General features: G+C 42.3%; 2 protein-coding genes across 6 annotated transcripts; one reads left to right on the top strand and one right to left on the bottom strand.

Moving 5' to 3' along the window:
* Positions 1–1,040: 1,040 nt before the first annotated feature.
* On the bottom strand, positions 1,041–2,951 carry C5H12orf73 (chromosome 5 C12orf73 homolog). Its single transcript, XM_037387478.1, has 2 exons — positions 2,615–2,951; positions 1,041–1,394 (listed from the first exon to the last, which is right to left on the bottom strand). The coding sequence occupies exons 1-2, from the start codon at positions 2,720–2,722 to the stop codon at positions 1,299–1,301; spliced, it is 204 nt and encodes a 67-aa protein (XP_037243375.1). The 5' UTR covers positions 2,723–2,951; the 3' UTR covers positions 1,041–1,298.
* A 159-nt stretch (positions 2,952–3,110) lies between these two features.
* On the top strand, positions 3,111–15,923 carry TDG (thymine DNA glycosylase). Of its 5 annotated transcripts, none has more exons than XM_037387476.1 (10): positions 3,111–3,225; positions 6,072–6,220; positions 8,846–9,075; positions 9,586–9,655; positions 11,007–11,142; positions 11,222–11,304; positions 11,393–11,487; positions 12,998–13,169; positions 13,460–13,555; positions 13,708–15,923. In XM_037387476.1, exons 1-10 carry the CDS (start codon positions 3,203–3,205, stop codon positions 13,839–13,841), a joined length of 1,188 nt encoding a protein of 395 aa, XP_037243373.1. In that variant the 5' UTR covers positions 3,111–3,202; the 3' UTR covers positions 13,842–15,923. The 5 variants fall into 5 exon arrangements, with proteins under 5 accessions (XP_037243373.1, XP_037243372.1, XP_037243371.1 ...); XM_037387475.1 differs by having other exon boundaries at positions 13,705–15,923; XM_037387474.1 differs by having other exon boundaries at positions 13,702–15,923.
* Positions 15,924–16,005: the final 82 nt, after the last annotated feature.

The raw sequence follows: 16,005 nt of genomic DNA, 5'->3' as shown, positions 1-16,005 counted from the left end.
CATTGGTAAAGTTGTGAGGCAGAGCCTGTCACCTGGCAGTACTAAGTACGGGGCTGCAGCCTGAACAGTTGCACGGGCGCGTGAAAGGATCTCATCTCACCTGCTGTTCTAGATCAGCCAGGCTCTGAGAGCAGAGGCACATGCACAGGAGCTATAAACCTTTCTTCCTAGAGAAATGGCTCCCAACTTACGCAAATATAAGTAAGAGCTTCACAGCTGGACCAGATGCACAAGTAGCACTTTCAGTGATCATTTCTGGATCCCTGTGCTACAAGAGCTCCAAGTACTTTACTAGTAGGGATTGGGGAGCTTTTCTGTTTCCATAATGGGTAATCTGTCAGATTGAGGTTTTCTTACCTGAGTCAAACCTGAGTGAGAGTTGAGGATGAAGCTTCTGCCTTGCCTTGGTGCCCTTCTCAAGGGACAGTACCCCCCCACCTTCACAAGCTCTACCACATACCATTCAAAAATGGGTGGCTGCACCATCTTTGTAGGATGTTGACTTCCTCGAGTTCCGCATGTGGGTGTTTCTTGGTGATCCTATTTCAGGACTGAAAGGTAAACCTTTTATTTCAGAGTTTTGTATATTTATAGCTATCAAATCAGCTGTAAACAGAAGATACCCGAATGGAGTACAAACATACATAACTTCAGTGTAATCTGTACATATTTGCCCCCTTTTAACGAATACAACCAAGCTGTAAGATCCTTTCCAGCCTTACAGTGGGCCAAAGTAGGCTCCCTGTCAGTAATACAGACAAACACACACAGAAAGTCAGTGTTAGCCAGTACTAGTCCATTGCAAGAAGTCCTGCAATAAAGAATCTTTCCTATTTATAGATGCCATCGCCAGCTGTATCATGTTCTGGGTTGTGTCCAGTAATACTGAGTTAAAGTTTAAAAAGGTGGGAAATGCCAACGGGCAAGCAGAGTTCTACAGATGAACAGGTAAACTTACTAAGGCTAGTGACCTGTCAGTATGCTAACTTCCTATACTTGTTAATCAGCTGAAGCGTTTCAAATTCTATCAGACTCAACAATGTGAGTTTACATCTTTTATTCTGAAGGGAACTTATACAGCAGTGAAGATTAAAGAAATCATAAGCATTTTGGCACGCAAAAAATTGGACTTTTAATTGTATTCATACATTTATTTTTGATGTTGTCTGTAACTGCTTAAAGGAAACAACAAAAAAAGTATTAAGGGAGTACAGTATTTCACATAAAGATTTCTGCAGTTGAGACAGCTGAAAAAGTATTTTATCAGTTCCAGTTTTCACAATGTAAGTAAATTGTGGTCACTGTTCTGAAGTCTGAACTTTGCTTGATCTTGCTTTTAGACCCAATAGTTCTGTTTTCAGTTCTCCAGGCTTAGGAGGTATTTCAGGTATACTCTGTGAAAAGTAGAGAAAGACATCAGTGTTGTGGCAGAAGAAAAAGTAAGCTCCCAAAACAGGAAACTGGCATTCTCTGCAAGAGACAGCATTATAGCTAAATTGTGACTATACCACCCTCTTTTTTGAGCAGAGTATAATTGTTACACATGAAGTATCTTAAAAATTAACCTATTAACTTCTTGTAATTTGACTTTTCTTTTAAAATAGCAAAATGAGATTTGAAAAAAAGGGAAAAGGAAGAACGGATAGTGTTTTCAAGGAACAAAACTTCTTTTTGCTATTTAAGAAAGTAAATTTTGTTAAGATGTCTAGTACAGCTGAAGCTTACACATGTAATTTTTTCTCTTGGTGACAGAAGAAAAAGTTGCACTGTTTCTACCTTTGTTTTAGAAATTAGGCAGCAAAACTGGAGATGAAGTTTAAAAAAGGGAAAGATACCAAATGACATTTTGAGAACCGTACCTCCTCAAAATTCATGCCAGTTTACAGAAGTGTAGATCATTAGATCACTCTCAACAAATATGCCTATTTGCCTGTAATGAAGACTACAGTACAGACTATTAAAAGACATAAATTCTTACACTTGCCGCTTATGTTCTTATCAACGACCTAAGCCTCACTGCTTAAATTTTGACATGACAGCTCAAGCACAGTAATTTTTTTAACTTATTTCCGATTTGAAAACAGCACCGTGTTTTTTAAAAACCCAAAAAGCATACAAGAGCAGGAGGATGAGATAAGGCTCACAAGCTAGAAGGCCTCCAAGAGACCCGGTCAGCCACTCATATCCCCTGCGGACGGTCTCAGCGGGAGCCTAGTTCTCTGCGACCGTGATTTCGATGGTCTTGACTCTCAGTCTGTCATTATTTCTAACATAGACATTTGGTCATGGAGGAGAAAAGGTCTATTTAAACCTAGTACAGCCCCTCCTCACCGCTTCTGCACACTCCCGCAGCAGCAGCCCCGCCTGACGAGGCCTGCGCTGGGTTCTGGTTGCGGTACCACGTCGCCAACCTGAAGGGAGCTCCCAAGAGACGACCCGGCCACCTGCCCGCCGCCTCCTCAGGGGTGGCCATGTCGTCCCTCAGGCCTGAGCCCCTTCCACACAAAACCGCCCCAGGAGACAGACCGACCCTCCCTCCCTCCCTCCCTCCCTCCCTCGGACACGCTGCCAGGCTCCGCCGCACAACCAGCGGCCGGCACCCCCGAGCACTTACCAGGTCGGGCCGGTAGTACCTGTGCACGACCTCGGCACCGGCGAACATGGCCAGCAAGCTGGCCGCCAGCGTCTTCAGGTAGGTGGGCCAAGGCACGCCGGCAGGCATGGCTGCGGGCGGGGCGCCCCGCCCCGTGACGTCATGCGCCGGACGTGCGTCATCCCCTCCGCCTGCCGGGCGGCCGCAGCATGGCGGCGGGGGGCGGGGGGCGGGGGGAAGGGCGGGGCCCGTCCCCTGCGGCGGAGCACCCTGCCGCGGATGACCAGGAACGAGTCGCGGCGCACGGCCTGAGGCCCGCGGGCCGCCGGGCGCAGCGGAGCTGCCCCGCTTCTGCGCCTGCGTCTGGCCCGGGGCTGCGGGCGAGGCCGCGGGGAGCCGCCCCCGCGACGCCCCGCCCCCTCCCGGCGCCCCGCCCTCGCCGGGCCGGGCCCGGCTGCGCGCTCCCATTGGCCGGCGCCGTTCACGTGACGCGGGGCTGCCCGGCAGGTCGGTTGGGGCGCTGAGGCGCGGGGGGAGGGGGTGGCGGGGGGCGGCCGGCTCGGGCGGTGACAATAGCCCGGTCGGCGCCGGCAGGCCCCGCGCCCGGGCATGGAGGCTGAGGAGTTGGGCAGGTATCGGCAGGGACCCCGGGCCGCGCTCAGGCCTCGCGTTGGGGATCGCTGTTGTCCCTCTCCTCCTCCTCCCGCGGCTGCGGGGAGCCGGGGCCGGACTGTGGCGGCCGGGCCGCTCCCCCCCCCCCTCCCCCCGCCCTGCCCCGACCCGCCCCGACCCGCCCTGGGCGCGGAGCGGGAGGGGAGGCGCTCCCGGCTTGGGGCGGGGGGCGCGGGCGCGGCGAGGTGGGCCCAGGGCTGGGGGGCGGCCCTCCTGGGGGGGCGCGGTGCCGCGTTTGCGTGTCCCGGGGGGGCTCCCGGGCTCTGCGTGGGGGGGCGCGGGGCTGCGTGGGGGCGGGAGAAGAGCGGGCAGGCGGTGCCGGGCCCGCGGGGGAGGTTGGCGGGCGGCCGGCGGTGCGGTGCGGTGCGGGGGCCGCTGCGCGCCGGGCTGTGGCAGGGGCCGGCGGCCCTGGGTAGGGGGCGTCTGCGTTTGTGGGGGCTGCAGCGTGAGCGGGACTCGCTGCGTGTAGGGGGGTGTGTGTAGGGTGGGTTTGAAAATTAATTACTAGGTTTTGTTCCAATGGATGTATCTTTTTCTCTCTTTTTTTTTTTTTTTTTTTTTTTTACTTTTAGCATGAACTGAAGAGGAGGGGGTTAAATCACTACCTTTTTCTCATAGAACTGAAAGTATTTATTTAAGTGTCCTGTAATACATACCTCTATAACAAAAGATGGTGTTTCTGAACACATGCAAGAAAAATTACCTAAAAAAAATTATATGAAGCTTAGAAGTAGGGATAAGAACTCTTTCATTACTATGTGGTTAGAGGACTATGTGCATGATACGGTGCAAATTTTCCTCTAAGGGAATTTTTTCCCCTTTACAAGAGAGAGACTTTATATGCGCATAAAATAAGAAGGCACGGCATGAATTACAAGAGGACATTTGGTCTTGGATTAGATGCTTCTGCATCTCCACCGCTCTGTTCTTGCACTCTGTGTGATTAAGTTTTTTATTACATTATGAACTGGATTCTACGTGTCTCAGTTGTTTCCCAATACACATCTGAAGACCAGTTTTGGTTAGTTCAGTAACTGTACAAATATTTCCTATAAAAAACTCTTCCAGCAGGTGGAGGTGAGGTATTTACACTGAAAATCTCCAATAACTTGGTTAGGCAACTTCCACAGGAATCTGACAGAGCTATGTTCAAGTTTATTCTCCTTGAGTCAGGGCAGGTATTTGGTTTAAAATCAGCTGCCTGATCACAAGACTATGGGCTGTTCTGGCATAAATCTGATTTGCAGTAGGATTCCTAAATACCCATTATGTGATGGAGTGGTCCCTTCTTTTGAGATATTTAGAATCACAGAATCATTTAGGTTTTAAAAGACCTTTAAGATCATTGAGGCCAACCATTAACCTAGCACTGCCAAGTCCACCACTAAACCATGTCCCTAAGTGCCACATCTATATGTGTCTTAAATACCTCCAGGGATGGTGACTCAACCACTTCCCTGGGCAGCCTGTTCCAGTGCTTGACAACCGTTTCAGTGAAGAAATTTTTCCTAATATCCAATGTAAAACTCCCCCCATGTAACTTGAGGCAATTTCCTCGGAAGAAGAGACTGATGCCCACCTCTCTACAGCCTCCTTTCAGTTGTAGAGAGCAATAAGATCTTCCCTCAGCCCCCTTTTCTCTAGGCTAAAAAACTCCGTTTCCCTCAGCCACTCCTTGTAACCTTCTAGACAATTCACCAGCTTTGTTGCCCTTCTCTGGGCATGCTTCAGCACCCCAGCGCCCTTGTAGCGAGTGGCCCCAAACTGAACACAGTATTCAAGATGCAGCCTCACCAGTACTGAGTACAGGGAGGCGATCACTTCCCTTGTGCTGCTGGTCATGCTAGTTCAAATACAAGCCAGGATGATGTTGGCCTTCTTGGCCAAATAGCCAGTCCTGGCCAGATTTCTATATATGTAAAAATTATTTGGTGTTTTTATGAATAACTTTGAGATGGTAAAATTATTGCCTGAAAATTTACTATTCATTCAATCTTTTCTGTGTATTTGTATGGCAGTAGAATCTGTGGACAAGAAAGTGGCTGCGTAGGTAGAAGGGAATGACAGTATGACGTAGAAGTTTGTGCTGGGGTATGAGAGCTGTATATGACTAATCCATGTGTGGAGCAAAAGAGCTGTATATGGGAAAATGTATTTGTGGGTGGAAAGAGACTGAATCTGTGTGGGAGCACTTACGTGTAGCATAAGCGTGGTATTTGTGTTGGGATCCAGTGTGTGATAACTGGGCAACATCTGCCACACAATGTTAAAGCTGTTTAATAATCTGCATAGTAACTAATGCTGTGTGTATTCATAATGCTTTGTAGCCCAGAATGATTCATCCATTCTGTATCATATCAGATAAAGTAATTGATGTCACATTGAGAAAATCTAAAACTCAGGAAACTTGAAGTCCAAAGAGTTTTAACTCGCTTGTGTTGTGTTGGTATGTTTGATAGACAGTTTGCCTTGATAATGTGTGCTACAGAGATTTTTTACAGAAAAAAAGGGAAAAGCTTTACGCTTCACTTACAAACGTTGTGGTTTGTCCACGTTATAATAATCACGAGAGAACTGTGCTGTTAGTGTTGGGTTTAACATCACCTGATACCAGCTAAGCAGTCAGATTGTTTAGTGGATTTGAATAACTTACTGCCTTGTTAATAGAGTCGTCGGAGAATGTAAGTGCGGTAGATGCCAGCTTTGATAAAGCTTGATGTTTACAGCCTACTTGGTACATCATTAAATTTCTAAATTTTTGATAAATTACGTCTTTTTTTTTTTTTTTTTTCCCTCCCTTTCTAAGATACTACTTGTATCTTCAGCAAGCTCAAGCATTTTACACGTTCCCTTTCCATCAGATGATGACTGCAGCGCCGAACGTGGAAATCATGAGTGAGCAGCCAACTCTAGAGGGCATTCCGGAGCTGAACATTGCTCAGGAGCCTCCAAAAGGTAGTTTGACTGGGCTGTGCTAAGTGAGCTAAAACGTTAGTAATCAGTTGGGGGTGTGTGGAAGTTACTGGTCTTCAGACATACTGTTTCTTTGGACATACTAGATTTCCTTTTCTTGATGCTCCCTGCGGAAGTATTAATTACTTGTATTCTTTTTAAGTAACATTTTTTACTAGACAGTTAAAAAGATCAGTAAATCCAGGTGATAGTATTCACATTGTTCAGTCTCACAGAATTACCACGTTCCAGGAAAAGCAGATTTTTGTTTCAATAGATGAATGTATTATTTTTAGCAGATTTAATGGGCTTTAATACTATTTCAGAGAAGCTTTCTTTTCAAAGTCTCAAATTCCAATTTTTTTTACTTCTGCAAGAGAAGTACAGTATAATACTATTTACTTGAAATATTTTTGTTTAAATGGTGGTTTAGTGTGTTGTAGTAATCACAGATAGCTAATTGCTTTTTATATACTAAGGATTGTTTGGTGTTAGCAAGGCTTACTTAAACAAATACAGTGCTGGAAAGTGTCCTGTATGTGACACAAGTTTTGTACTTAATGCATTTGTGCATTGCCTTTCTTTTTTCCCACTAAGATTTTGTACACAGGCTTTGTAGTAACCATGCCAAGGAAAGATTCCTTGTTCTGTTACTCTGCTCGTTACCACATAAGCAGTAATCTCTGCCACACTTATTCTGATTCTATAGCAAATATTCACACACTGAGTTTTGTCTTGCTTTTAATATTTAGATAGAGGTTGGAGCTCTCTGTATTGAGGTAACCTATCAGCCAGTTCATGCAGTGGCATTGTTTGTTTAAGTGCATTCTCTGATAAGCTTCCTTTTTTTTTTTCCCTTTCTTTTTTTAGTTGTAATGCATGGCCAGATGAAATCACAGGAAGAAAACCTCCAGTTTAAAATAGTTGTGACTGCTCAATTCATTTGCAGTATTGTTTGCTACAGTTAGGATGCATTTTAAGTGCTGTGCAGTTAGGCTTCTTTTGCAGCTTTCTTATTGGATTGCATGATATCACCATGAGCGTGCTGTTTGACTGCACATTCAGCTGTTTTTGCACAACCATAATCTTCTGTTATGAAGCTGTTCCCAAATATTTTTGCAAGACCTGGAAGTTGAGTAAGGCCTTCAAAGGCAAGGCTTGAAGATTTACGGAATACCTGTGATACGTGCAGGAGCATATATGAAAGGCAAACATTGGAGTCCAGCTACCTGCTGTAATGAAAAAAGTAAAATTTCTAGGATTATCCTCTGAAACACTGCCCTGGCGTTTGTCATCTTTCATGACAGTGTCAGGTTGGTAGGTACCTGATCAGCATGGGAGTTAGGAGAACGTTATCCTGCTTCATTTGAAATACATCCAACTCAAAGCAGTCACAGTATCTGTGGCATTGTGCCATCACACGAAAAACCTCCTAACTCTTCAAGGGGTAGGAAGGAAAAACTGCTTATGTGCCTCAACAAATCTGTGCTCTTTTACTCTCTCCTTCGTTGTAACTAGACTTTAGCTGGGGTACTGACTGTTACTTACAGCTTTCCTGGGCAGTTGCTCCAGTGATGCAGTGGGAATTTCACATGACTTTTGTCCTCCTTTTTGTTTGCACTCAGCTTTCTTACAAGAACAGCCCAAAACCAGTTTGCAGACTTAAGGCAGTGCCCTAGTATCCACCATATTTATTCCTTACTGAGGGAGATCTTCATCTGGGAATTTTGAAAATAAGATGAACTCTCAATTTTAAAATAATACTTTGGCTGTTTGCTGATTGCTGCCAAATGTGTTTTCATATTTTTCAAGTTGTGTTCTGCAGCTTGATGTTATTAATGAACAAGGATAGAGAGCAATCTCTGGGTGATTGTGTCATGACCAGCTGCTTGGATCTCTGAGCTTTAAGGGCCAGTAGATGAGGGAGGGGAATGGTTACTACTTCATGTTTGCATTTTATAAATAAAAATTAATGTTTGGTGTCACTCATTCAAATTGAGATCCTAAAGGTCTCATTACTTTACTATATGACACACTGGACAGTATCTATTCTGTTAAAAGTAAATTGTGAATAGCTTATGTAGCATTCAGCGATGTGTTTGTGTCCCTGACAAGTTTACACCTTACACTAGGTAATGCTTGAGACCATTTGCTTTTGACATGCTCTTTGGTTTCTTCAGTATGTTACATAATCTGTAACAATCAACCTTCATATTTAGACGCTGAAGTATGAATAGTAGACTTAAACTTACTGTTGCATTCCTTGGAACCTGAGCTTTGATGTTCTGGCATATTCTCCAAAATAAATTAAACTGTTTCCAAAGGAATCTTGCATGTAGCATGTAAACAGCCTAACTTAGTCATGAGGTTGTTCTTTGTATCCTAAGTCAACGTAGTTGTCTGTGAGTAGTCTGTGTGTGTCTGTGGTACAGAAACACCCAAGCTAGCTCTGTTGAGCCTGAAATTTTTTTTAAAATTTTATTTATTAATTGTTTAAATTAATGAAATTTGAAGGTGAATTTATCTGTCTGATTTCTTTTTGTATCCATACATGTAGCTCAGTGTTTTTGAAAGATCCACACTTCAATATTAGAAGTGTAAAAAAAGGATATTTGCTGTGTGTTTCAGAAGTTAAAAAAGGAGGAAGGAAAAGAAAAGCCAAAGCAGCTGAGCCAAAGCAACCCAAAAAGCCTCCTGCTAAAAAGGAAAAAACAGCCAAGTCAAAAGGCAAACAAGAAAAGATCACAGATTCTTTTAAAGTCAAAAGAAAAGTGGACCGCTTTAATGGTGTATCTGAAGCCGAACTTCTGACCAAGACTTTACCTGATATTTTGACTTTTGATCTGGACATTGTAATTGTAAGTAACTCGCAGTTACAAGATTAGGTACAAAAGTGAATAGTCTGTACTCGCTGGTTATGATTTACATTCTTTCTGCTTACTTATCTGTATTGCTTATATGGCAAGATCTTGCAAGATAAAGTATATAAACTCTTTCCTGTGTGTTGAGCTGCTTTGCATTTTCTGTTAAAAATGACAGTAACATAGCTCTAATTTCTGAGAAGTCTAAGGCTTACATATAGCAGCACATAGTCATGAAAGACCGTTTCTTGACACTTTATTTACTGGAAGCACTACATCAGTGGCTTGGAACACACAGTGAGCTGATCTTCTGACATTGTGCATCCAAATGAGATGCTGCTGTAAAATTTTCATTTTTAAAAAAATAATGATGGAAGGTACCATTAACAGTTTTGTTTATTGACAGTAACTTAAAGAGAATTGAATAAACATCCTTATTGTAACTTGATTAAATTCCTGACTAGCAAGCCATGTTCTTATCGTTAAAATGAACTGGTATCTTTGTAGATTGGCATAAACCCTGGCTTGATGGCAGCTTACAAAGGACATCATTACCCTGGACCTGGAAACCATTTTTGTACGTTTAGTTTTCCTTTCTTCTTACAGAATTTGCAGAACTTTGTTAGAACTTGTGGCATTCTAATTAAAGTGGTTTGGGGTTTGGTTTTTGCTTTTCTTTTTTTGGATGCAGAGGGATTTTGCTTTTAACCGTCCAAGAGTGACTTAAATCCCATAACTACTTCTGTTAAATACTGTACATAAAAAGTAATTTTCAGTGCAGGTTTAGAATTGTCATGTGAATGCAGTATTGCCAAATAACTTATTGGCGTATTAGTGTGCAACATAAAGAATAAGATTAAACCTCTAGTACTTGAGTTATCGAGGGTAAGTCAATAGGCATTAACTTCTGACATAAAATAAAAAATACATGCATTTTCCCAAAAATGCATTTCAGTAAGCCCTATTCTGTTCACATTTATTTATCTCTTCTAAACAAGCTTTCTAACTGATGAGAAAGCAAAAACGATTGTCCTTTCCCAGCAGGCATATGCATCTAGCGTACCTGATTCTCTAGACATATTTTTTCATAGGTATTTTTCCATTTTAAGTAACATTTTCTGCAGTATGTTCTCATAAAGAAAGATCATACCTGAACTCAGAAATTCTCTGTTTTGTGCACTGGGAGCCATCCCAGCTGTGGTGGTAGGGAGCTCCATTCCATGTGGGCTCATTTGCAGCCCTGTGATACTCATGCCAAAATGCTTCTGGGTGTCCAGCAGACTTGTAAATCAGGCTTGGGTATTTCTCTAGTGTTCAGCTGCCTAGCCCAACTAATAGCCCTCTTTTCCAAGAAGCAGACCAGGTATGCATGCTCTGACAAATCCATGTGTCTGTAACCTTCCTGAATCATTAGGAGCTAGCTGTGGTTAATTTGTGTTTAAGAGATTGGCAGTGCGTATCACCAAAACTATACTGATTTATGCTAAATATGAGTGTAAGGTGTCAGCAGGTTCTGTTGGAAAGGCCCAGTGCAAGAAGTGATGGCAGGGTTGTAAAGGAAAGCTGACATGTACTTGCCACATTCTTTCCCACAAAATCCATACTTAGCACATTCACTCCTGCTTAAGTGAACTGCAAATCTAAAGCTCTGTGCTGAACTTTTGGAATAAAAGACTGGTTTCCATACACAGGATCATGGCGAGGAATTCCTGTTGTTCACTAGGGATTTTCTAACCTCTTGCAGCAGATTAAGTAATTTTGCCTGGTTTAAACTTTTCCGGATAGCGCAATAGTTTTCCCAAATTAAGTGGTGCTCTGTTAACATAGATTCTTCTTTAGCATTCCAGTACTCTGATAGTCGAGGGGTTTTTTTGGCTTTGTTTTCTTTTCCTTAGAAAAAGGGAAACGCTTATCTTCCTCCTTCACAGGGAAGTGTCTGTTCATGTCTGGTCTAAGTAATGAACAGCTGAACCATATGGATGACCACACCTTGCCACATAAATATGGGATTGGATTTACAAACATGGTTGAAAGGACAACACCTGGAAGCAAAGACCTCTCCAGGTAGGATAACAAGGGAGAATGTAATGCTTGTTAATGAATTAATAGTTGTGATTATAATTTTGAGTACTTTCTCTTTTAGCAAAGAGTTTCGTGAAGGAGGGCGAATTCTGATGCAGAAGTTACAAAAGTATAAACCTCGTATAGCGGCTTTCAATGGAAAATGTGAGAACCTTGACCTTTAAACTAATTCATTCTGTCAGCTTTTTTTGGTTGTTGTTGTTCACTTAATCCTATCTTCTTTTCATTTTAGGTATTTATGAAATTTTTAGTAAAGAAGTTTTCGGAATAAAAGTTAAGAACCTGGAATTTGGACTGCAGCCACACAAGGTGCCAGATACAGAAACTGTAAGTATTGAGACTGAGAAATGAAAACAGGGCAGTTCATTCTGGTTATTTCAAAACTAAGGAATTCTTAGGACTTGCACACACTTACAGTAACATCAGCATTTGCCCAAAGTGCAAGGGACGTGAAAGGCTTTTACTTAAATAAAGGGGAATAGTGCAATTTTCAGATACAGTTTCCCAAGAAAAGTTTGCAAGTCTGAAGGAGCTGCATTATAGATGTATTATGGTCAGTAGGTTAGTGCATTCTCTGAAGACTATCTAAAATATAAATAAAACATACATGCTTTTATCATGTGTCATCTACTTTCATCTGGTTCTCTGTGTCGAATTCCCTTATGTTTGTATGACTGAATTTTGATACCAACCATGACCATGGTGCTGGTAGTGTCACAGTGCAGGAAAAGTAACAAGCCCATCACTGTGCTCATACGCACTATGGTTACAGCGTTACTGGATCTAGGCATGCCCAAGTCCTTCCATCAGACTCAGTCTTCTTAAGCTGATTGGCAGCTTGAAATTAAATTGGACACTTAAGATAAAGCAAATAGTTTGATGAAGTATATTAGTCATAGACACCTAGTGCTGGAAAACATCTCGAGAGACCAGCTATGTGTCATCAGAAATAGGTTTCTTTAATGTGTTCTTATAAACAGGTTCAGGCAAAGGCAGTTACACTACCTGCCATGGTAGCTTATTGCAAAATTTTCATTGCCTTGTCAGTTCAAAAGTTGGGGTGCTTTTTATTTCTGTCCCAAATTACTAGTGCTGCAAGTTTAAGCTCAATTTAAACTGTCCTCTAAAGGTGAAGTGTTGCCATCAGAGCCTGAAGAACCATTGGTGATAAAGGGCTTGCTTCTTAAGTAGCTCTTAAAGACTGCTGCAGTACATGTAATTTGCAAGAAAGAGTAGTAATCCTCTTTACTAGTACTCATTCATAAATACTGCATGGTAACAAAGGTATTGGATGCAGTTCTTTTTTCCTGAACTGACTTTGTCTTTGGTTAGAGCTGTTGGCAGAGATAGAGATGCTTAAGTCAGCTTCAGCCACGCTAACCCTGGAGTTTCAGACCCTGGCAAGGGTGATGCAGGAGCCCTTGGCTAAGGAGCCAGGCCTGTTAACCTGTGGTGCCTCCCTTGCTCTGTGGACTTCCTGGCTCAGAGCTCCGCTTGCTCAGGGAGCTCTGGGCGGTGCTCCACTCTCCAGCGTACACTTAGAAATTGGACTTCTTGTAACACATGCTGGTACTACTCCAGCACATGAACAACTGGTTAAAAGTGTCCTCTCTCCAGCAGCTGGTAATTGGCCCCTTTCTTCAGCACAAGACATCTAGCTGGGCAAGAAAAATGAAAGGCTCCTTTTATCCTTTTCCGCAACCACCCGTGACATGAGTGGAAGTTTGTAAAAAGGTTAAAACAGTGAGCTTAACAGTTAAAGTTCTTCTCAACGCACTAAATATTAACTCATAGCTCAGGGACAAGTAATGCTAATTTTCCTGCTCTTTGTCTCAAGCTGTGCTATGTTATGCCATCATCCAGTGCAAGATGTGCTCAGTTTCCTCGTGCACAAGATAAAGTTCACTATTACATAAAGCTGAAGGATTTACGGGATCAACTGAAAGGCATCGCACCAAACACAGAGGTACAGGAAGTGCAGTACACGTTTGACTTGCAACTTGCACAAGGTATAGTCATTATTTTTTTAATTCTTTATTAAAAATGTAGCATAATGTACAACACAACTAGCAGTTTCCCCAAGTAAAAAGAAAGAAGGAATTTAAGGGGATGGGGGGAAACGTGCCATCTTCTCTAAATCGTGTGGTGTAGGATTACAGATTCCATTCTCTTCTTAATACAGTCTTAATTATCTAAGGGGACCAGGGATTGTCTTGTGGAATATGTAGTTCTCTGATAGAAATGCTCTTCGATCATTTTTATTTTGAATATTAATATTTGAGGTCTTCTCTTTTGGCAGAGGATGCTAAGAAGATGGCTGTCAAAGAAGAAAAATACGATCCAGGTTATGAAGCAGCGTATGGCGGAGCTTACTGTGACCGTCCACCATACGAAGGTGAACAGTGCGATTTCTCTTCAAATGGAATTGGTAAAGTGCGGTGCTTGGGGTGTTCAGTCTGTAAACCATTACTTACGAACAAATACTTAGTGGTATTAACTGCCTTTTTTAAAACTGTATTTTATATTTTTTATTTGTTTTAGCAGCAGGCAATCCACAGTACTGTGAGGGGTCATCCTTCGGCGAAGTTCCTAATGGACAATGGATGACACAGTCCTTTGCAGACCAGATTCCGGAGTTCAGTGCTGGTATGATACGGGAAGAAGAGGGAGGCAGCGCATGAGAGCTGTTTCTTCTCGGCTATGCATACATGCTGCAGTTTTAATGCAGTGCTCAAGAGTGGTACCTCGGTTCTCCAACTGAAGCGTTTTAATAGTATTTTATCTCCCCTAGGTATTTTATTATAGTCCAAAGTAAGTGTGTGGTAGGCTCAAATCAATGAACTAGATAATTTTAAGGAACTGTCCAAACTTTTTCTAAAAAAGTTAGCCCTTTTTTGTATATGAGTTTTATATTTAATGTATACCATTTCTTGCGGTTTTTGACAAATTGCTTTCTCATTTGTGAAGATTTCTTTGGGGCGTTAATTTTATTCCATAAATTGTAATGTAGTGGTTAACAGCAGCAGCATACTTTTTACTGATGCCTGAATATTTGGATATCTCATAATCCTTTTATATCTGGAAGGGGAGATGGGAAGCGTACCCTTATCTTACATGAAGTGGTGTTTTTAATCATGCACAGTTAAGCAAATTGTGCTTTTTTAAAGTCTGCCTTTTACCTTCTTAAAAAGTGCAGAAAGTTGTGTTCTGCAGCTGTGAGTACTGAGTATTTTCTGGGTGGGAAGAGAGCTCTGTCTATTTAGTGATTGGACTGTATTCAGGATTAAGGGAGTGGAGACATCATCTCAAGTCACAACACTGGGGAGGAAAATTAGTGTTGCGCAGGACAGGGCCTAAATGTTCTACCTGAGCTGTCTTAGGGTAAAGTGTCCCTACCACTCCATCTCTTTCCCCCTTACATTCCAATGTAAGGACCTGAAATTCCTTTAAAAAAGTCAAACCAAAAAAACCTAAAACAAACAACAGTGGTTCCTGAATTCTGTGGCATTTAAACTCTCGGTCATTCCTCTGTGATTATTCTCTTCACCTGACCTTTAGCAGGAGACAACCCCTTTGAACAGATTGCATTGCAGGGAACTGGAAGACCATATTCCCTGTAAAAATCACATACAGCTACGTGGTGTAAATTGGATACAGTTAGCACAGGGTGAAAGAGGCTTGCAAGTTAGCAGTTTCAAATGTACGGTGCTCTTCAATCTGTAAGACCTCAGAGGGCGTTCTCCTTATTCCTCTAACATAAAAAATACTAAGTTAAATGTAAGGGCAGCTGTTCCATGAATAAGTGAGCTGTAGAAACTACAGCTCTCTTCTGAAGAACTCGCTTAAACGATACACGTTTTTGGCCAATATTATTGACTGAGAAAGAAGTGATAGTCCATGCTTGTGCCTAACCATCATCTTCTTTCCCTCTTGTATCATGTGAGGAAGAGATGAAGTAAAAGCAATAAGCTGATCAAAACATTGAAGTTTTGATGATCTTATGACAGTAGGTGCTTCACATACTTGAAAAAGTAGATACAAACAGTATCTCCACAATCCACGCTGGTCAGAGATTCCTGTACTGGTGCGTTTACTCCTATCCTCACAGCCAGTGACAGTTGTCATGCATTGAGTGTGACTAGTTAGCGTAGATTCTAATCCTGCTGTAACAGCTCTCACTGAGATCACACACTGTCAACCTGTTGTGAGGCAGGCATGATGTTTACAGTTTCTTCCCAAATTATGTGGCTTAATTCTGAGCGTCTTAAATCAAGAAAGTGTGTGTTATGATTCTGACTGTGTTTATTAGCTTCAGCATTAAGCTGTTCAGTATATTGTCAAAAAGGTATAGGACTTGTCTTATCTGTTATTTAAAGTGTACTGTATCATGTATTGCTGTTTACATGGATGTTTTCCTGCAGGTGCTCTAAGTATCTTGCATCAGGGATTTGTTACATTCAATTTTATTTTTCAACAGAATTAGAAGCATGTAATTAGCACTGCTGAACATGTAGCACAGTAGGATATAACTACTGTAAGCCTATCCTGTTTGATTGGAAGGGAATGGCATCTGTCAACAGAGTCAACTACTAGGTTATCTAGGTATAAAATACCGTTAAGTGTACAATGACCATGTCACTAAATATTGCAGTTCTCTGTGTGCTCCCTCAGAACTGGTGCTCTTTTCGTTACAGTAATACAGAAGTTCTTAATTTGTCTTAAATCTATCAATGTTTCACAATAAAATCAGGAATTGTATTGCAGTGTCTTAAAATGTGCTTTTGCATCTTGCTAGCAAGGGTCTCAGTGCACTACAGGACATGTCAACTGCAAAACAGCGTCATC

Source organism: Falco rusticolus, chromosome 5 (assembly GCF_015220075.1).
Source record: "Falco rusticolus isolate bFalRus1 chromosome 5, bFalRus1.pri, whole genome shotgun sequence".
NCBI classification, from domain to species: Eukaryota; Metazoa; Chordata; class Aves; order Falconiformes; family Falconidae; genus Falco; species Falco rusticolus.
This window is presented reverse-complemented; position numbering and strand designations above follow the sequence as displayed.